The sequence below is a fragment of the Bufo gargarizans genome, chromosome 4 (assembly GCF_014858855.1).
Source record: "Bufo gargarizans isolate SCDJY-AF-19 chromosome 4, ASM1485885v1, whole genome shotgun sequence".
In the NCBI taxonomy this organism is placed as follows: Eukaryota; Metazoa; Chordata; class Amphibia; order Anura; family Bufonidae; genus Bufo; species Bufo gargarizans.
Window position 1 is genome coordinate 208,327,806 of NC_058083.1, and position 23,233 is coordinate 208,351,038.

The 23,233-nt window shown below is 46.4% G+C and overlaps 1 protein-coding gene across 2 annotated transcripts in view; it reads right to left on the reverse strand.

The window, feature by feature from the left end:
* The window catches only part of FGF12 (fibroblast growth factor 12), a 340,955-nt gene that overhangs the window by 173,533 nt on the left and 144,189 nt on the right, over window positions 1–23,233 (reverse strand). The window contains exon 1 of one of the 2 annotated variants that reach the window (XM_044289704.1): window positions 13,889–14,702. The exons of the other annotated variant lie outside the window; for it this stretch is intronic. Coding sequence (XP_044145639.1) covers window positions 13,889–14,087 — 199 coding nt within the window. The 5' untranslated portion in view covers window positions 14,088–14,702. Of the gene's footprint in view, window positions 1–13,888; window positions 14,703–23,233 lie in introns of those variants that run through there. 2 annotated transcript variants of the gene reach the window in all.

The window sequence follows — 23,233 nt, forward strand, 5'->3', positions numbered from 1 at the left end:
CACTAATGGAGGTTGTATCACTGTACGAATGTTTATCACCGCAATAAAGGAACCGATGGCACAACATTTATTTTTGGAGTGCTGGATTGATCATCTCCTTTATCCTTAGCTATCACTAAAATCTAATGTCACAGTAGTGCATGGCATGTAAAAACTCTGGATTTATAGGTTTTAATAATATAAAGTGAACCACCTTTATAATGTATAGATATTTATACAGTGATCTGCCAGCCGCATACACACTAATATTATGCTGCAGAGAGAAGAGATCTGGGACCAAGCTCAGAAAGCAAAGGCTTGGTGCGTGGGTGGTCGAGGTAAACACTTTGGAATTAGATGTCCTGTCAAAGCTTAAATTTATTGCAAGATTCTATAGATCTGCAGACATAAAGACCTTGACACCGTCGAACCATTAGGAATCAGCGTCACTAAAAACCTAGTAGGTTCTAAAAAGTGAAAAATGATTTTGTCCTATATTTTTCCAGATCTTTAAAATAGAACATTACCTAAAGGAGTCTGGATCATATTAATATGAGATGCAATAACTAATTGCTGATTGATCCCAAGAACAGGGGTACCCAGTCTACCGGCCTCATTGGAAAACAGTGGCTGGTCACTCTCCTGCATAGTCTACTGATACAGCTGTAGTATAGGCAGTTCAGGCAAAAATACACACAGGCTCGGCACTATCTTCCTCGAGCAGTCTTAAGGCTTTGAGTTTTGAGGCTTATAGCCCCTTCATTAAGTACAGTGAGATGACTGAACCTGATGACAGGGCTGTGAGCCTCGTAACGTGCTGCAATGTGGAGACCAATAAAGACCACTCAGGCTGCTCGAGAAAGGTAACACCAAGCCTGTGTGTACTTTTGCCCGGACTGACTATGCCAATATAGACCACCCTGACGTTAACAAGGATCCAAGCCAAGGTGGCTATAGCCCAATTGACAAATCTACATGCAATAACTGGTTGTTGAGTCCATCACACAACCAAACGATGTAGTAGGTTTCAACCAAATCATACTACTGCTGCTGAATACTGTCTTTCTTATGAGGCGCTCTGCAGTATTCCAACCTTATCTTCTGCTTGCTTTTAATGGAGAACATCTACAACATACAACATGCAACACCCAATGGAGCATCACACAGAGCACACAAAGCTTCTGTGGCTTTGTAGTACAGAGGGACCCTCCTGCACAGGTCAGTGACAGAATCCAGGATGGATATATATTGGAAAATTGCACCTCATCTTGATTTCAGGCTCTGGAAACCCATTGTGCATTACATCTGAGGAAACAATTGAGGTAATGGACTGCTTTCCACAGAAGCATATTTGAGCTGCTGAAGAGTTAAATAAACTCAAAGATTACAACACAAACATTTTAAAAGGTCAAAAAATGGAGAACTGGAGGGAAAACAGGTGCACTGGGGGCGTCTGCCTACCAACCAGCAGAGAAAATATGCTATTTAACAGGGGAAGGGGTGGAATCTGGGAGGAATGACTTATAGACAAAGGCTGCATGATAAACGGCTACAAACGTTCTCCGGTGATGACTCCATTGTATGCCAAATATTATAATATAAATGTCCTCGCCCAAAAACAGCTTCCATTTTTGTCTTAATTGTGGGGTAAATCCTAAAACTACAGCAGTAGGACATCTGGTACTGTGAGAACTTACCGGTCACGTTGAACATTGTATTTGAGCAGCAGGTAGCATGTTATAGAGCAGGAGGAGCTGAGCAGATAGATGTATAGTTTTATGGGAAAAGGGTTAATATAACTTGTTGTTTTATTCATTTATATCCCTGCTCATACTGGTTTTTGAAGTCAAGGAGTCTCCTATCAGTGATTGACAGCTGTCTCTGTATACACAGTCACAGAGGGAAGGCTGTCAATCACTGATAGGATCCCCTCCTGGACTTCAAAGACCAGAATGAGCAGAAGCTTAAATGACTAAAACAAGGGTTACTGAATCGTTTCCCATAAATATATTATATGTATACGCTTGGGGAAGGCTCTATGGAAGAGCTGAAACGTCGCTGCTGCTATTTTGTTCCACATGGGTGAATACATTTTCTTATATTTTATAACCTTGGAGTGCTGTTCCATATATATATCTGCTCAGCTCCTCCTGCTCTATAACCTGCTGCCTATGGCGTACACTGCATTTCCATGGTGAAAGGTTCCCTATAAAAAGTGCTAACAAAAAGGTATCTATGAATGCTCCTTCAGGAAATCTTTGCTCAATGCCATTTATTTATTTTTTTACTTTTAAAAAGAAATTGCATGAATAGCCTCACTGGACAGATGCAATTATTTTTCATGGCCATCACATTCTGTCATTTTATAAGGGGTTGCCAATCCTAGGATCTGAGAACCTGTATGGTCCTACCCTGTGCCCCATAAACAAAACAAAAAACTACACTCACCTGTTCATGCTGCTGCTCCATTCCCAGTCCCATCCACACCCTGCAGGACCAGGTAGTGGCTTGGTCCTGTGACCGCTGCAGCCAATCACAGACCTCAGCGGTCGCATCAGCTTGAACAGCGCTTCACTGCTGAGCAGGGGAGTAGAGTGGGCAAAGTGGGACCCCTAACAGGTGAGTGTGTTTTTTGTTTTGTTTTATGGGGCACTGGTTAGGACCATAGGGGTTGTTGGCTCCTAACTCACCACATGTATCTCCACTGCTCTGGTTCTGATGCTTTACATTTTCCGTCTCTCTTTACACACAGGAAATGATTGCTTACCCAATCACTTACTGAGGCGGTCATGTGCAGTGCGAGCTCGTATCATCGCTGAGGCCAATGTCAGTGTGGCTGTGTCAGCAAATAATGCTTGTTTTATGCCTGTTCGTGACGCTGCCCCCGTTCCAGGTCGAATCGAGACCATGCAGAGCCAAGTAGTGACCGCTGCTGCCAATCAAAGACCTCAGCAGCCACGTCTGCTTGAACGGTGCATCACTGCTAAATGGTTGGGTGGCTCCTAACTCACCTCATCCGTCCCCACTGCTCTGGGGGTTCTACCTGCAGCAGTCAAGTAGAAAATGTCAGAACCGGATTTAAGAGGTGAATAGTGCATTTTTCGGTTTGTTTTATGATAATTTTTTTAACTCTTGGATAACCCCTTTGAAAATCCTGCTCACTCGCTAGGGTTCCCCGACTGTGCAATCCCCACTGTCTGTCAGCTGTTCTGTGGGGGCAGCACAGTGGCTCAGAGCTCAGCACGGCTGCCTTGCAGCACTGGCTTTAAATCTGCATGGAAGTTGTGTGCGCTCCCTGTATTTACATGGCTTTCCTCTCAGAAATAAATTAATAAGTTAATTTGGAATTTAGATTGTGAGCCCCATAGGAGACAGTGAGTGTTAATCTCTGTACAGTGCTGCACAATATGTTAGCGCTATACAAATTAATAAAATAATATGTAATACAAATACACCTTTTATTCTCCTGGCTTACAGTGCAACCAGTAGTAGTAGAGGCTGTGCATGAGGCAGTGGGGCTTATTACAGGAGAACAAGTAAGATCCTGACACACTGATACAAATATTACAAATTAACCCCTTTCTGATTTTTTATGATTTTTTTATTTTTGGTGGCTTATTAAAAAAGATATGCTCCCTTCTCTGAACATGTGTGAAGTGATAAGATGCAGAAGTGGAATTTATCCTGCTGACCAGAACTCATGCAGGCAGTAAAAAAGCTACAGCACGGTCAACATAATGGAAACAGACGGCACAGGCCTCCCTGTATTTATCCGTACAGCCCGCAGGGCATCATTTTGTATAAAAGCAGAGAGCAGATTATAGGCATCGCACACACTCCCCACTGAGGCTCGCCTAGGAGTTATATGACACACTTGTCTTTAATATAGAGGCAAGTGATAAGACAGGTTTTGTTTCTGGTCTGAGGAACCGTCTCTTTCACGGCGCGTCTCAATAACGGTTTCTCTGCAGGGCAATGCGGAGCACACGTGCACTCTGCAATTTGAGAAATCAAGTGCACCACTTAATAATAATAGGCTTGTCTCTTCAAGAACAGTCATGTTTTCCAGGGGGAGAAAATCCCTTCAACAACATGAATTCGGTCCCTTCTGACTGTGATGCATCTCGACTGGAAAACATACTAATGAACGCTATGAAACATTTGATTAAGCCCCATTTTTTTAAGAAACGTAGCAATAATGAATACTTTCTCAAAGGATTAATATAGTCGAATCCTCCTGTTTTCTCTATCTTTACACACAAAAATGCCACAAGACAGAATAGGAGGATTTTTAAGCTGAGGACCCCTCTTTAAGCTACGAAAAGGAGCCCCAAGTGCGCACTCATTACAGTCCTCATCACTCATGCTGAAGTGTGATGAATATTACTGTAGCAATCTGTAGGTCTGACAGCTCAACGATTCTCACAATTCTTTTAACATGTCTTTTTCACATCAAACGATATAATCAGAGGGTCCATTTTAAAGAGGGCCTTTCACAGGAATTTTCTAGTTTAATCAAATACCTTTCCTTGTGGGGTATCCCCCGCTGATGCTGACACCCTGGTTGTTTTTTTTCAAATACCACTCGTACGCCCCGCTGTGCCCCCTGTAGTGTTCCCGCTCAGTATGTTAATCCTGAGCATCGGTACAGGGAGGAGGAGACGCCAGGGTTTCTCAATGGGCATCGCCATTCACAGTGGAGAGCGTCACAGCCAGGGAGGAAAAAATGCTAACCTTCTCTCCACTGTGATTGGATCGCGGCACAGCCAGGGAGAAGGCGACGCCTATTGAGAAACCCTGGCGTCTCCTCCTCCCTGTACCGATGCTCAGGATTAACATACTGAGCGGGAAAACTGCAGGGCGTACGAGCGGTATTTGAAAAAAAACAACCAGGGTGTCAGCATCAGCGGGGGGGTGTTTAATTAAACTAGAAAATTTCAGTGAAAGGTCCTCTTTAAGGCCTCTTTCACACTACCATATGGCTATTTCAGTGTTTTGCGGTCCGTTTTTCACGGATCCATTGTTCCGTTTTTTTGTTTCCGTTTCCGTTTCCGTTCTTCCATTCCGTTTGGCATATACAGTAATTACATAGAACAAATTGGGCTGGGCATAACATTTTCAATAGATGGTTCCGCAAAAAACGGAAAGGATACAGAAGACATACGGATGCATTTCCGTATGCATTCCGTATTTTTTTGCGGACCCATTGACTTTAACGGAGCCACGGAACGTGATTTGCGGCCAAATATAGGACATGTTCTATCTCTGCACGGAACGGACATACAGAAACACGGAAACTGAATGCATACGGAGTACATTCGTTTGTTTTTTTGCGGAACCATTGAAATGAATTATTTCGTATATGGACCGTATACAGAACGCAAAAAAAAGGCCCGCAAAACAGAAAAAATAAACGGTAGTGTGAAAGAGGCCTAAGGCTATGGTTACCTTTACACTGATGTTTATGTTTTTGTTACTGTTAATTTGCTTCCTGAGCTACAGATATTGTTGACCCATCCTTAGGACAGTTCATCAATATGAGATTTGTTTGGGTCCGATGCCCAGCTCATCAGCTGTTTGAAAGGGCCACAGCACAGGCTCCGGCGTCCTCTTCACCATTTTCCTGCACGATGTCCACGGTGTATTGGCGGTGCAGTGTAATTACAGCTGTTTGTCCCCTTCAAGTGAACAGGAGATGGAGCTGCAATTACACTGCAGAGCCGCTATAAAGTAGATGGATAGATGCAGGTAAACATTGTAGAGGATGCAGCGCTTGCTCTGCCTCTCTAAAACAGTTGATCGGCGAGTGTGCAGGGAGTCACACCCCCACCAATCTGATGCTGATGACCTGTCCTGAGGATAGGCCATCAATATTTGCAGCCCGGACAACACCATTTAGTAACTTTCTATACTTTCTTCATCAAAAATGTCCTTCTACAAAGAGTGTGCAAGTCCTTCACCAAGCCGGTGACGCTGCTGCTAAACATGCTATAAATCTGTCAGAGTGCTGTTCTTGTTTTTGACTGCTCTCTTTACTGTCCCCTCACTTCTCTCAGTTAGAGTAGCAGCAGATAGTTTGTACATGGCAAATGCTTGTGGAGAGTGGGCAAGGATTCAAGAAGGGCAGTCCATACAAGCACAATCACACACTCCTCAGCATCAGAGATGGGGAAACAGTCCAGGAATGAGTCTCAATCAAACATACTGTAAGGCTACTTTCACACTGACGTTTTGGTTTTCCATTTGTGAGATCTGTTCAGGGCTCTCACGAGCGGTCCAAAAAGGATCAGTTTTGCCCTAATACATTCTGAATGGAAAAGGATCCGCTCAGAATGCATCACTTTACCTCCGATCAGTCTCCATTCCGCTCTGGAGGCGGACACCAAAACACTGCCTGCAGCGTTGCCGTCCGCCTGACGAAATGGAGCCAAACGGATCCGTCCTGGCACACAATGTAAAACAACGGGGACGGATCTGTTTTCACTGACACAATCTAGCACAATAGAAAACGGATCCTTCCCCCATTGACTTTCAATGGTGCTCAAGACGGATCCGTGATGGCTATGGAAGACATAATACAACCGGATAGGTTCATGACAGATGCATGCGGTTGTATTATTGTAACGGAAGCGTTTTTTGCAGATCCATGACGGATCCGCAAAAAACGCTAGTGTGAAAGTAGCCTAAGCTAGTGAAGACAGCAGCATCCTGGACCTGCAATTATTATTTTTTTTACTCATGGCAACCACTAACGTGCAAAAATACTCTAAGTTGTGACTGAAAAATTGCCAAAGGCTGTGAATCTAATTCCACGTGGAAAGCACAGATCCCCAGCATCTACACCTATACGGCATGCTAATGTAATAAAGCTGCTCAGAGACAGACCAGCACTCAGCTGACAGCTGCACTAGCTTTCCTCCCTATACCATTCACAAGGTCAATTAGCTAGTTGCCCTTCTTTGAAATAAAAATGTGCAAACACCTTCAAAGGTGACGAACAAAGCTGAAAGCGATTTCTCTCAAATTCCCTATACTTGGTTCGGCCAAGCATGCAGGTGTTTTCAGTGGGGAGGGAGGAGAAAGCCTCTGCCTCTGGAAAAACAAAAGAATTGGGTGAAAAAATGTCAATGTACCTAATCCATCTCCCAATATTACCTGTAAGTGAAGACTAGGGAGCTCTCCTTACACATTAGACTGTTGGCTGGTCCCACCAACTGATAAAATGCTAATGTCTATGGGGGCATACCCCGCTTCCATGTAGCTCGAATAGCTTTTAATTAATTAATTGTGCAAACAGTCTTCAAACATAATGGAGTCTTCTTGCTGAACAGCTATAATCCTGCATCCACCACTGGAGTCAGGGAAGGTTCTGGGTAAGAAAGGAACAATAAATGCCCTGTCCAAAGAGCATTTGACCTCTAAATTACGAAAAAATGAATGAGATTTCACTATGGTGAGATTTACTGTCTCGGGGCAGGGCGCTCGGAATGAGCACAGCAGTATTACTGAAAGAGAGCGAATAAAATTCCTCAAAATGAAAATGTCCCTATTTATAATGCCTACGGCTTCCATATTATAAATTATGCTAACATGCCAGTAAAAATCAAGCTGTGCAGCTGGGGTATACTTCTGCAGCTACACCGAGCAGACCAGCTCATGATCTTCTCATTTAACCCTGTAGTTCCATCAACAAGAACATTGACTACCTTTACTTTTTAAAGACTGCAAGTCGAAAATAATTGCAATTAGGTCTGCTCCGTAATTACAGGGGCTCACTAAGGCTGGTTTTACATGGCAATCTTGGCCACGTCACCCGAACAATGATCACTGTGTAGCACTGAAGCCATCGAACTGAACGGTATTGCAGCACAATTCACAAGTTGCCCCAGAGTTGCAAAGGAAAAACAGCAGTTCCAGAATTTTTTGCAATTCTGGGGCCGTGACAACTTGCGAGTTGCAGTACAACCCTATTTAGTTCAATAGCTGCTGTGCAGGAGTGTTGGGGCCAAGATCTCCATGTAACTCCAGCCTTGAAGAAGATTGCCTTGAGAGTAAAAACTCCAACAGACAGTCGTCATAAGATACGTCGGCTAAAAACCCAGATATGCTGTGCCGACCAAAGGGGGTTTTCCAGGACTTAAAGGCGAATTCCGGTTTTGAGATATTGATGACCTAGCCTTGGTTTACTAGGAAGGGGCTGCAGTGCTTGTCTAGGTACACAGCTTTTTAGGCTTACGGTTTGTATACAGGGATCTGTGCTAATGTTCCTCAAGATAAAGATGCATTCAGACTGCCCGGCAGAGAAGGCAATTATCGAGAAGGGACTGTTCCTTCCGAATAACTGGCTGCTCATCAGCGGAGGAAAGAGCTGCATTTACATGCAGTGATGACCTCCACTGTATGGGGGCAAGTGATGACTACTACCTTCATTCATCCTCATACAGATTGTTCCGGAGCTGCAGATCACTGTTTACAGAGCACAATCTGCTGCCCAAAAATAATGATTGGGGTGCCGTACCAAAGATCATTTCACCTGATGAACAAGCATTTTGCCCATTCATCGGGTGATCTGGGGCAGCTCTACATGGACAGATTAAAAGGAAAAAGGGTTAATACTAACGGTTGTTCCCGATAAGCTGCCCGACCCAGAAATTATTTTAACCTACAGCAGGCTCATCTTTGAAAGCTTGCGCATCCATAGAGTTCTACTGATAAGCTTATAGGTAGGCTTCAGCGAATCCAAAGTCAATTTGTTCAACTACTTTGATTTTAATGTTGTATCTGTACAGCATTAAAATGTATTGGCTCCGTGGAGCCAAAGTTCTTCTTGCCCGAAGTCACGCGAGACTTCGATTATCCAACTTCCTACTGTGTGCATATCTGCATACTGAAAATCTATTTAAGGCTACTTTCACACTAGCGTTCGATCGGATCCGTTCTGAACGGATCCGATCATATTAATGCAGACGGAGGCTCCGTTCAGTACGGATCCGTCTGCATTAATAACTTAGAAAAAATTCTAAGTGTGAAAGTAGCCTGAGCGGATCCGTTCAGACTTTCAATGTAAAGTCAATGGGGGACGGATCCGCTTGAAGATTGAGCCATATGGTGTCATCTTCAAGCGGATCCGTTCCCATTGACTTACATTGTAAGTCTGAACGGATCCGCTCGCCTCCGCACGGCCAGGCGGACAGCTGAACGCTGCAAGCAGCGTTCAGCTGTCCGCCTGGCCGTGCGGAGGCGAGCGGAGGCTGAACGCCGCCAGACTGATGCAGTCTGAGCGGATCCGCTCCATTCAGACTGCATCAGGGCTGGACGGAGGCGTTCGGGTCCGCTCGTGAGCCCCTTCAAACGGAGCTCACGAGCGGACCGACGAACGCTAGTGTGAAAGGAGCCTAAAATAGCAATCCAAACTGGGCTTTGGTACTTTGGGCGAGAAGAACTTTGGCTCTACGGAGCCAATACATTTGAATGCTGTACGGAAACAGCATTACAATCGAAGAATTTGAACAAATCGACTTTGGATCTATGATCGAATGTCGATTCGCTGACGCCTACTTGTAGGCGAGTCCATGCAGTGTCTCACAAGGATGAGCCTGCAAGCACTCCGATAGCTTTCCTGCTCCTCTGGTTTATTTTCTAGCCGCTCTCAGTGGCAGAAGTTTAGCACACTGCATGTGACGAGGTGCTAGTGCAGTACCCCAGAGCAGGAGGTACCTGCAAATTGTTTGTTGTTCAATGTTTGTCACATTATTTAATGTCCTATATAACCAGTACATTTAGTGGGTATGGATCCTGGATCGTCCAGAGCTCAGTCTAGTTAGTTCTAGTCTGGAGATAGGAGATAGCCGAGTGAGGAAGCAATTCTATGTGCTCCAATCCTCACAAGACTGGTAAAAAGTTGCAGAAAATCAGTTTCTCTGAAGATTATCTGCTGAGAGTAAGATTTCACAATTCCTATGGTACCCAAGAAATAAAGAGGAAATTTTTAAAAAAGAGGTCCAGAAATTTGCCTTGCCGAGCATAGGAGTCAGACAGAAAAGTATTTGCTGATCAAAGCCATTAGACCTTACTGCTGTGAGGGGAATACTGCTAAGAAATCCTTCACATTTGGGCACGACCTTGCCAGTCATATCTCAAACCTGTATGCCTCAGGTTTCATCTCAAAAGTAATATAGCCAGCCATAGATTCTACAGAAAGACATTTTGGGAAGACAGAGAGGAAAGAGTACTATAATTCCCATCCTTGCTCAAGTCCATACAAAACCACCTGCTTGTATATTTTGGGATCTTTGTTTTGGTACTGTTGAATTGTACCACAACTCCCATTTTGCACTTCAGTAAAAAGAGAGACATTTGTCTTCCACATCTGGCCTGGCTACTGACTCCAACACCATCTGCTGCCCACAGCTAAACCCTCTCCTGCCTTGTTGCAACCACACCAAAAATCACAACACCAAGGACACCCCAACTTGCATAAGACAGGAGCCCCAATATCAGGGTGTGCCCTGAGGAAAGAAAGGGTGTCCAAGAATGGTGCACCTCATTTCACTGCCCTGGTCCTAGGGAGCAAGGGTTTAAAGAGAGCCACTGTGATAGGCTTTTGCAGCTAGAGCCACTGTCACTCCCATCCTCCACTTCGGCTCCTCGGATGCTTCCAGCACTGGCGCTTGCTGTGCTGATACTTTGCATCATATTATAAGCATGTAATCTGAGGCTGAAACTGCCTTCAGCTTCATACTTCCAAGAATTTCCAATTCAGCATGAAATCTTTGAACGATCAGGTCATCCCCAGATTCAAAATTGATTTGCTAAACTCTTTCTGTAGTTCCTGAACCATCAAATACTTGTCTACGGGTCTGTACATCAAAGAAACCCTGAAAATATATTTATCACACGATCAAAAAGAAAAACTGAGATTGCTTTCATGAAAATTAGGTCAGTACTAAAAGAATGAGGAATGAACACGTCTTCTAGATAATTAGCTAGCAAGGGTTTATAATTGAGCACTACATAGGAATGGTGTAAGCCATGTGTAGGCCTCTCTTCAGTCCTAGGTTACATAAGTAGACTATTTTCACAATGTTGTATGAAGTCCTATACACGACAAATGCCAAACCCCGACATTTCAATTTTAAGCTCTTCTCCAATCTTAATTATAGCCACCTATTAACAAAGGGAAAATAAATGACAGAAAGCACTTGACATTTTTGATAAGTAGAGGAAGCCTTGAAGATCCTAACCAAAGGATGATCCACAGTGTACGTCAATGAAAAAATAAGCCTCAAGTCTGTCAAAGAACTTCAATCATTTCTATTAGACATAAAGTCACATATTCCTGTGAGTACACCAAAAACGACACAACTAGTGCCGGCTACAGACGTACCGAAAGAATGTCAGTGATTGGTACAGTATGATAAGCTACCTTTTTCAAGTTGGCTTCAAAAGAGTACCTCAACGGCAAGGAAATCAACTGGAATTTGGAAGACTTTTTCTGTCGGTAAAATGAACCTCATACATTCAGATGTCCAAAAAAATAACATCACTGGGTCCTATGGGAGATAAGCGGCCATCTAACATCAATGACGCTCATCTCACAGGGAAGAAACAACGCACACTACATTGTGTTTACAGGTCACAAGTCACGAGAATGGCTATCTCAGGGTCTTCTCACATTGCATTACTGGCTTCCTTTAAATATATACAGGAGTGTCGGTACAGTATTCATTTATCAGATCCAATTTTTACGGGACAGTCTATTCCATCCAGGAAAAAAGAAAACGGCAACCCTGACAATTTCTTAATTGTAGCTCCTGCTCATACTGGGCCTAGGAGTCCAGTGGGTGGTCCTACTCATTAGGTGGCAGGGGCGTAACTACCATAGTGGCAAACCGTGCGACTGCTATGGGGCCCTGGGCAAGAGGGGGCCCAGTCGGGATCATCTCTTTTTCTACTGGGGGTGAAAACCTGGTCAGGACTCTACCCTCTAAAGGAACAACTTTTAGCAAATGAAGCAGTAGAAAAAATGGCCCAAGGGTCACTGAAAGGGGTTTAGGTGGAAACCCTTCTGTCCTGTGTGGGGGCCTGGTTTGATCCCTGCTATGGGGCCCTTACTTCTCTACGTACGCCACTGTTAGGTGGTATGACCTCCTATACAAGGAAGGCTGTCAATAGCTGATAGTGCCACCCACTGGACTCCTAAGCATAGATAGAGCAGAAATGTTCTTGGCAGATATACACCTCCTTTATAAGATGCTGTCTACTGACCAACCTGCATGCACAACGTGTCTGGACACTATGGTAAGAAGTGTATAAAGGCTTTCTTGGAAAATATATCAACAGATTAGAAGGGTAGACAGGTTACATGAAGTTATCGCCTGTTAGACCACCAATCATGACAATGAACGCCATGGAAGATAGAGCATGGGCACTGCCGATGCATTCGTCTTTATAGGACTGCCAGAAATAGTTCAGCCCTGTTACTCAGCAACCTATTTTCACCTGAAGAAGGGGAGTTGTTTCCCCAAAACGCATTGTGAAGTGATTTTATAATCAATTAACCTTAAAGATTGCTACTAACTCCAACTGGCCGGTCCTTTTTTGCGCCGAAGGATGATCTTTTCTGTATTCACACTCAGCTATCTTCGGCATAGAGAATGAATGGAGCAGCAGTGCACATGCAAGGGGTACTGGGCTCCGTTTTGATGATCAGCAGGGGTCCCAATGGTCAGACCCCCAACAATCTACTAGTTATTCCCTATCCTGTGAACAGGGGATAGCTTCATTTACCTGGAAAACCCTTTTAGTAAATGACGTCTATGCATTTACTCAATGGTCGTCCCCGAGAGCTGATTGCAAGGATCATGGGTGGCAGTGATGGTGGGGTTGCTTCATGCAGAGGACCACCGACTAGGAATATGATGCACATACAGCTGTATAGATGGATGCCACTTTCTTCAGCAGCAGTCTCAGTATATAGGACATATAAGAGCATCTGCATTATGTGCAGTGGCTTCAATTTTTAGGAAAAATTTTCGACATTTTTTAAGTTTATATAATTAAATGATGCCCTGCGTATGTGTGCCACAAAGGAGCATAATATTTCAGAGCTAAAAGCAGCACACCAGGCTGAAATATACATAGGGCTCACATATACCAGAGAGATTCACCTGTGGATACCCACTGTAATAGAACTGGGACACTGACTATAGAACTCAGGAACCAGGGGAGGGGGGGGGGGGTTGATTACATGGACTCCATTTATACAGGTCCAGGAAGCCCCATCTCACTATCAGCCCCATCTGCGTGTATCCTCGCCCCATCTGCGTGTATCCTCGCCCCAGTATCCTCCTAAAAAGCTGAGATCCCCTCTTGGGAATATATTTGGAACTGTTACCACTGCACGGGCTCTGTTAATAAAGTCCTATAGATATACTGTACTGGACACGTTTCAAACTTCAGAAACTTTGCAGCAAAAAATTGAACTTAAAATCTGATATTCTGATGGGTTTTATTGAGGGTTGGTCGCAATTATTCATTTCATCAGGATAGGCACAGAGGTGAAGCTACATGTAATGCCCTGGCTATACAGTAGTGGGATGACATACAGCACAGTCATCTACCTACCTACAATCTGAGGGACCCTCAGCAGAGATTATATATATATATATATATATATATATATATATATATGTGTGTGTGTTTGTATCATGCAGCGCCCCTGTGTTACCATTTCTGACTATAAAGAACTATAATAATACTAATAATAATAAATATGCCGAATAATAACACAATAGAATAATATGTACAATATTCATAATATCATGTACACAACAAAACTATACAAAGTATAAAATGCTAGTACCCATCAGTGGGACACTATGTGGCGGCCGGCCCGGGGTGTACTGACCTGGTTTTCTCCTGACAGGCCTCTTCCTGCCGCTGCAGAACCGCACTTTGCTGAACACTCCCAGCACATGCCGCTCGCACAGGGACCGGCCGTCCTTGCTGGGGCTGGTGCGGCGCTTGGACGTGCACACCCGGTCGCTGTTGGACTCCCGCGCCTGCCTCTTCTGCCGGATCAGGGAGCTGGCTATAGCCGCAGCCATGGCTCCCCCCGCAGCCGCCTCCCAGGTAGCCCCCTGTATTAGAGTCACGGGATAGCCGTAGAAGTGTGGGGTCCGCGGGGCGTGCAGGCTCTACACTGCTCCGGTGCTCGCCATGTCCCGCACCCTAGGAGCCCATGGCCGGAGGCGAGGCGCCGCCGCCTTCTCTGCCTGGCAGGGTGCAGTGGGCGCTGCTGCTGCTGCTGGGACTCCACAGGTCACTCGGCGCCCTCACTGACTGCAGGATTCCCGCAGCGGCTCGCACTGGCTGCTCCCGACACACATGATGTCCTCCGCTTCTTATATGTCATCCCCGGCACACGTGTGTCACACTGGGGCGCCCCCGCCGCACACCCAGCACTTGTGCCCATCCATAGCTGTCGCCGCTCTCAATGTCACCGGATCATCCCGCTCAGCCACAACTTGGACGGGGGGAGGTCCCAGGTAGCGCGGGCCCCGGGGGTGTCGGGCAGGTGACTGCAAGTTCCACCCTTAAAGTGCCCCATGCACAGCTGTGCCAGAGCCCTCCTCCTCCCCCGGGCTCCCTGGCATCTCCCGGGGCACTGAGGGCGGGGAGCGGGGCCGCTGCAGGTAGACCTCCCTCACCGGCGGAGGAATGCAGCGGTCCTCTGTCTTCCTATCTCCGCGCTCTACGCAATCCTACGTGATCGAGGTTCGGATGAGAAATTCTCCCCGGCGGTCAAAGGGAACTGCAGCTTCCAGCCACCCCGACTGCTCACATCCTATGTGCCATGCTGCCCGCTACACAGTGTGTCTCACCCCTGTCAGTGCCATACTGCCCGCTACACAGTGTGTCTCACCCCTGTCAGTGCCATGCTGCCCGCTACACAGTGTGTCTCACCCCTGTCAGTGCCATACTGCCCGCTACACAGTGTGTCACTGCCATACTGCCCGCTACACAGTGTGTCAGTGCCATACTGCCCGCTACACAGTGTGTCTCACCCCTGTCAGTGCCATACTGCCCGCTACACAGTGTGTCTCACCCCTGTCAGTGCCATACTGCCCGCTACACAGTGTGTCTCACCCCTGTCAGTGCCATGCTGCCCGCTACACAGTGTGTCTCACCCCTGTCAGTGCCATACTGCCCGCTACACAGTGTGTCTCACCCCTGTCAGTGCCATACTGCCCGCTACACAGTGTGTCTCACCCCTGTCAGTGCCATACTGCCCGCTACACAGTGTGTCACTGCCATACTGCCCACTACACAGTGTGTCACCCCTGTCAGTGCCATACTGCCCGCTACACAGTGTGTCACCCCTGTCAGTGCCATACTGCCCGCTACACAGTGTGTCACTGCCATACTGCCCGCTACACAGTGTGTCACTGCCATACTGCCCGCTACACAGTGTGTCACTGCCATACTGCCCACTACACAGTGTGTCACTGCCATACTGCCCGCTACAGTGTGTCACTGCCATACTGCCCGCTACACAGTGTGTCACCCCTGTCACTGCCATACTGCCCACTACACAGTGTGTCACCCCTGTCAGTGCCATACTGCCCGCTACACAGTGTGTCACCCTTGTCACTGCCATACTGCCCGCTACACAGTGTGTCACCCCTGTCACTGCCATACTGCACGCTACACAGTGTGTCACCGCTCTCACTGCCATACTGCCCGCTACACAGTGTGTCACCCCTGTCACTGCCCGCTACACAGTGTGTCACTGCCATACTGCCCGCTACACAGTGTGTCACCCCTGCCAGTGCCATACTGCCCGCTACACAGTGTGTCACCCACGTCACTGTCATACTGCCCGCTACACAGTGCGTCACCCCTGTCACTGCCATACTGCCCGCTACACAATGTCTCACTGCCATACTGCCCGCTACACAGTGTGTCACCCCTGTCACTGCCATACTGCCTGCTACACAGTGTGTCACCCCTGTCACTGCCATACTGCCCGCTACAGTGTGTCTCACCCCTGTCAGTGCCATACTGCCTTCTACACAGTGTGTCTCACCCCTGTCACTGCCATACTGCCTTCTACACAGTGTGTCACCCCTGTCAGTGCTTTACTGCCCGCTACACAGTGTGTCACCCCTGTCACTGCCATACTGCCTGCTACATCGTGTCAACCCTGTCACTGCCATACTGCCTGCTACATTGTGTGTCACCCCTGTCAGTGCCATGCTGCCTAAAACACACAGTGTGTCACCCCTGTCACTGCCATACTGCCTGCTGCATCATGTCACCCCTGTCACTGCCATACTGCCCGCTACAGTGTGTCTCACCCCTGTCAGTGCCATACTGCCTTCTACACAGTGTGTCTCACCCCTGTCACTGCCATACTGCCTTCTACACAGTGTGTCACCCCTGTCAGTGCTTTACTGCCCGCTACACAGTGTGTCACCCCTGTCACTGCCATACTGCCTGCTACATCGTGTCAACCCTGTCACTGCCATACTGCCTGCTACATTGTGTGTCACCCCTGTCAGTGCCATGCTGCCTAAAACACACAGTGTGTCACCCCTGTCACTGCCATACTGCCTGCTGCATCATGTCACCCCTGTCACTGCCATACTGCCTGCTACATAGTGTGTCACCCCTGTTACTGCTATGCTGCCTTTTACATCGTGTTACCCCTGTCAGTGCCATACTGCCCGCTACACAGTGTGTCACCCCTGTCACTGCCATACTGCCTGCTACATTGTGTGTCACCCCTGTCAGTGCCATACTGCCTGGAGTGTATCACCCCTATCATTGCCATACTGCCTGCTACATGCAGTGTGTCACCCCTCTCACTACCATACTGCCTGCTACATACAATGTGTCACCCCTGCACTGCCATACTGCCTTCTACATGTGTGTCACCACTGCCATACTGCCTGCTTCATACTTTCACTGCCATACTGGCTGCTGCATAGTATGTCACCCCGACACTGCCATACTGTCTGCTTACACACAGTGTGTCACTCCTGTCACTGCAATACTGCCAGCTAAATGCAGTATGTCACCCCTTTCACTGCCAAAATGCATACTACATGCAGTGTATCACCCTTGTTACTTCCATATTATCTGCTACATAGTTTTTCATCCCTGCACTGCCATACTGCCTGCTACATGCCGTGTCACCCCTGTCACTGCCATTCTGCCTGCTACATAGTGTCAGCCCTGTCACTGCCATACTGCCCGCTGCATAGTCTCACTCCTGTCATTGCCATACTGGCTGCTACACACACTGTGTCACCCCTGTCACTGCCATACTGCCTGCTACATGCACTGTTACCCCTGAGACTGCCATACTGCCTGCTTCACAGTGTGTTAGCCAAGTTACTGCCATACTGCCTGCTACATGCACTCTCACTGTCATACTGCCTGCTACATGCACTCTCACTGTCATACTGCCTGCTACATGCACTCTCACTGTCATACTGCCTGCTACATGCACTCTCACTGTCATACTGCCCGCTACATGCAGTGTCACCCCTGTCATTTCCATACTGCCTGCTACACACAGTGTCACCCCTGTCACTGCCATACTGCCCGCTACATGCAGTATGCCACCCCTCTCACTGCCATACTGTCTGCTACATAGTGTGTCACCCCTGCATTGGCATACTGCCTGCTGCATAGTGTATCACCCGTGTCATTGCCATACTGCCTGCTACATGCACTGTCATCCCTGTCACTGCCATACTGCCTGCTACATACAGTGTCACCCCTGTCACTGCCATACTGCCTAATACATAGTGTGTGTGTCACCCCTGTCATTAGCATACTGCCTGCTATATACAGTGTGTCACCCCTGACACTAAAATACTGCATGCTGCATATGGTGTCACCCCTGTTACTGCCATACCGCCTGCTACATACAGTGGCACCTCTGTCACTGCCTGATATATATTGTGTCACCACTGTCACTGACATACTGCCTGCTACATACAGTGTGTCATCCCTCCCATTACCATACTGCCTGCTACATACAGTGTCACCCATGTTACTGCCATACTACCTGCTACATATAGTGTGTCACCCCTGTCACTGCCATACTGCCTGCTACATGCCTTGTCACCCCTGTCACTGCCATTCTGCCTGCTACATAGTGTCAGCCCTGTCACTGCCATACTGCCCGCTGCATAGTCTCACTCCTGTCATTGCCATACTGGCTGCTACACACACTGTGTCACCCCTGTCACTGCCATACTGCCTGCTACATGCACTGTTACCCCTGAGACTGCCATACTGCCTGCTTCACAGTGTGTTAGCCAAGTTACTTCCATACTGCCTGCTACATGCACTCTCACTGTCATACTGCCTGCTACATGCACTCTCACTGTCATACTGCCCGCTACATGCACTCTCACTGTCATACTGCCTGCTACATGCACTCTCACTGTCATACTGCCCGCTACATGCAGTGTCACCCCTGTCATTTCCATACTGTCTGCTACATGCAGTATGCCACCCCTCTCACTGCCATACTGTCTGCTACATAGTGTGTCACCCCTGCATTGGCATACTGCCTGCTGCATAGTGTATCACCCCTGTCACTGCCATACTGCCTGCTACATGCACTGTCATCCCTGTCACTGCCATACTGCCTGCTACATACAGTGTCACCCCTGTCACTGCCATACTGCCTAATACATAGTGTGTCACCCCTGTCATTAGCATACTGCCTGCTATATACAGTGTGTCACCCCTGACACTAAAATACTGCATGCTGCATATGGACCATATGCAGCATGCAGTATTTTAGTGTCAGGGGTGACACACTGTATATAGCAGGCAGTATGCTAATGACAGGGGTGACACACTATGTATTAGGCAGTATGGCAGTGACAGAGGTGCCACTGTATGTAGCAGGCGGTATGGCAGTAACAGGGGTGACACCATATGATATGGTGTCACCCCTGTTACTGCCATACCGCCTGCTACATACAGTGGCACCTCTGTCACTGCCATACTGCCTGATATATAGTGTGTCACCACTGTCACTGACATACTGCCTGCTACATACAGTGTGTCACCCCTCCCATTACCATACTGCCTGCTACATACAGTGTCACCCATGTTACTGCCATACTACCTGCTACATATAGTGTGTCACCCCTGTCACTGCCATACTGCCTGCTACATGCCTTGTCACCCCTGTCACTGCCATTCTGCCTGCTACATAGTGTCAGCCCTGTCACTGCCATAGTGCCCGCTGCATAGTGTCACCCCTGTCACTGCCATACTGCCTGCTACATAATTAAAATACAACAGTCACAGGATACACATAGATTTGCGTTCACTAATAGTGATCCTATGTGATAAAGAGTACCCTACAGTAACGTACCCACTCAGTGTACATGAACATACACAAACAAAAGATATACTGAGACTAAAACGGGTATAGTAGCAAAATGGAATATACTTTATTAGGTGATATATAAAAATTTAATTTATACATAATGTAATGCATCAGATAAAAAAGGTGGACTACACCTGAGGGGACATAACATAGTCACACAGACAAATAGGAAAAAGAATCATGACATATATCGAGCTCCTTAACACATAAGGATATCACATCTACTCATTGTAAATGTCAGAAAGGATAATACATATATGCACCATTAAGTATGCACATATATAAACCTCCGGGGATACATATGCATATAGGAGACCTATCCAATGTGTCTAGAGATGTCACTCATGTCTAAATCGTATTACCCTAAGTTCACACCTGAGCGTTTTACAGCGCGTTCAAACGCGCTGTAAAACGCTCAACACGTGAAAACCAATGCTTCCCTATGGCCCTGGTCCACACTTGAGCGTTTTACAGCGCGTTTGAACGCATAAACAAGTTCTTGAGCTTTTTTGGGGGCGTTTGTCGCGCGTTTTGGCCATAGACTCATTGGACAACACTGCAGTCAATCACTTAAACGCGCGTCAAGCGCGCGTTTACTATTGCAAAAAACGCGCGTCTCAGAAACGCTCAGGTGTGAACCCAGGGTTAGTATGCACTTACATGTCTCCACATGGACACAAACCATGTGTGCACTAAAACCCACATGAAGACATGCATGTGCATAACAATCAATCACTTTAATGGTCCCATGCACGTAAATGACCACTGTAAGTGGAACCATATGTAAAGGTAGCAGGGATTAATCACCTAGACACCCGCATCCACGAAGTGAAAAACGGGGATCACAGAGATCCACCCCCGCAGCATGCACAGTAGCTGTCACTGCCATATTGCATGCTATATACAGTGTCACCCTGGTGTTCGGTCACTGCCATACTGCCTGCCACATACAGTGTCACCCAGCTAATCAGCCACTGCCATACTGACTGCTATATACAGTGTCACCCAGGTGATCTGTCACTGCCACACTGCCTGCTTCATACAGTGTCACCCAGCTGATCTGTCACTGCACATCTGTCATACTGCCGGCTACAGTCTCACCCAGCTGATCTGTCTCTGCCATACTGCCTGTCGCTACACATTTCCTGCCCTGGTTGCTGCATATATTAGTGGGTCACACAGCTGATCTGTCACTGCACATCTTCCATACTGCCTGCTACATACAGTTGCAAGAAAAAGTATGTGAACCCTTTGGAATGTTATGGATTTCTACACAAATTGGTCATAAAATGTGATCTGATCTTTATCTAAGTCACAACAATAGACAATCACAGTCTGCTTAAACTAATAACACACAAAGAATGAAATGTTACCATGTTTTTATTGAACACATCATGTAAACATTCACAGTGCAGGTGGAAAAAGTATGTGAACCCTTGGATTTAATAAATGGTTGAACCTCCTTTGGCAGCAATAACTTCAACCAAACGTTTCCTGTAGTTGCAGATCAGACGTACACAACGGTCAGGAGTAATTCTTGACCATTCCTCTTTACAGAACTGTTTCAGTTCAGCAATATTCTTGGGATGTCTGGTGTGAATCGCTTTCTTGAGGTCATGCCACAGCATCTCAATCAGGTTGAGGTCAGGACTCTGACTAGGCCATTCCAGAAGGCGTATTTTCTTCTGTTTAAGCCATTCTGTTGTTGATTTACTTCTGTGCTTTGGGTCGTTGTCCTGTTGCAACATCCATCTTCTGTTGAGCTTCAGCTGGTGGACAGATGGCCTTAAGTTCTCCTGCAAAATGGCTTGATAAATGTGGGAATTTTTATTTATTTATTTTTCCTTCGATAATAGCAATCCGTCCAGGCCCTGACGCAGCAAAGCAGCCCCAAACCATGATGCCCCCACCACCATACTTCACAGTTGGGATGAGGTTTTGATGTTGGTGTGCTGTGCCTCTTTTTCTCCAAATATAGTGTTGTGTGTTACTTCCAAACAACTCAACTTTGGTTTCATCTGTCCACAGAATATGTTTCAGTACTGCTGTGGAACATCCAGGTGCTCTTGTGCAAATTCTTAACGTGCAGCAATGTTTTTTTGGACAGCAGTGGCTTCCTCTGTGGTATTCTCCCATGAAATCCATTCTTGTTTAGTGTTTTACGTATCGTAGATTCGCTAACAGGGATGTTAGCATATGCCAAAGACTTTTGTAAGTCTTTAGCTGACACTCTAGGATTCTTCTTCACCTCATTGAGCAGTCTGCGCTGTGCTCTTGCAGTCATCTTTACAGGACGGCCACTCCTAGGGAGAGTAGCAGCAGTGCTGAACTTTCTCCATTTATAGACAATTTGTCTTACCATGGACTGATCAACCGCAAGGCTTTTGGAGATACTTGTATAACCCTTTCCAGCTTTATGCAAGTCAACAATTCTTAATCGTAGGTCTTCTGAGAGCTCTTTTGTGCGAGGCATCATTCACATCAGGCAATGCTTCTTGTGAAAAGCAAACCCAGAACTGGTGTGTGTTTTTTATAGGGCAGGGCAGCTGTAACCAACACCTCCAATCTCATCTCATTGATTGGACTCCAGTTGGCTGACACCTCACTCCAATTAGCTCTTGGAGATGTCATTAGTCTAGGGGTTCACATACTTTTTCCACCTGCACTGTGAATGTTTACATGGTGTGTTCAATAAAAACATGGTAACATTTAATTCTTTGTGTGTTATTAGTTTAAGCAGACTGTGATTGTCTATTGTTGTGACTTAGATGAAGATCAGATCACGTTTTATGACCAATTTGTGCACAAATCCATATCATTCCAAATGGTTCACATACTTTTTCTTGCAACTGTATATTATAGTGTGTCACAGAGCTGATCTATCACTGCAAATCTCCTGCTACATATGCTGCAGTGTGTCTTACAGGTGATCTGTCACTGCACATCTCCTGCTACATTGTGTCATACAGGTGATCTGTCACTGCACATCTCCTGTCACTGCACATCTCCTATCACTGAACATCTCCTGCTACATATACTACAGTGTGTCATACAACTGATCTGTCACTGCACATCTCCTGCTACATATACTACAGTGTGCCATACAGCTGATCTGTCACTGCACATCTCCTTCTACATATACTACAGTGTGCCATACAGCTGATCTGTCACTGCATGTCTCCTGCTACATATACTACAGTGTGCCATACAGCTGATCTGTCACTGCACATCTCCTGCTACATATACTACAGTGTGCCATACAGCTGATCTGTCACTGCACGTCTCCTGCTACATATACTACAGTGTGTCATACAGCTTATCTGTCACTGCACGTCTCCTGCTACATATACAACAGTGTGCCATACAGCTAATCTGTCACTGCACGTCTCCTGCTACATATACTACAGTGTGCCATACAGCTGATCTGTCACTGCACATCTCCTGCTACATATACTACAGTGTGTCATACAGGTGACCTGTCACTGCACATCTCCTGCTACATTGTGTCATACAGGTGACCTGTCACTGCACATCTCCTGCTACATTGTGTCATACAGGTGACCTGTCACTGCACATCTCCTGCTACATTGTGTCATACAGGTGACCTGTCACTACACATCTCCTGCTACATTGTGTCATACAGGTGACCTGTCACTACACATCTCCTGCTACATTGTATCATACAGGTGACCTGTCACTGCACATCTCCTTCTACATATACTACAGTGTGTCATACAGCTTATCTGTCACTGCACATCTCCTGCTACATTGTGTCATACAGGTGACCTGTCACTACACATCTCCTGCTACATTGTGTCATACAGGTGA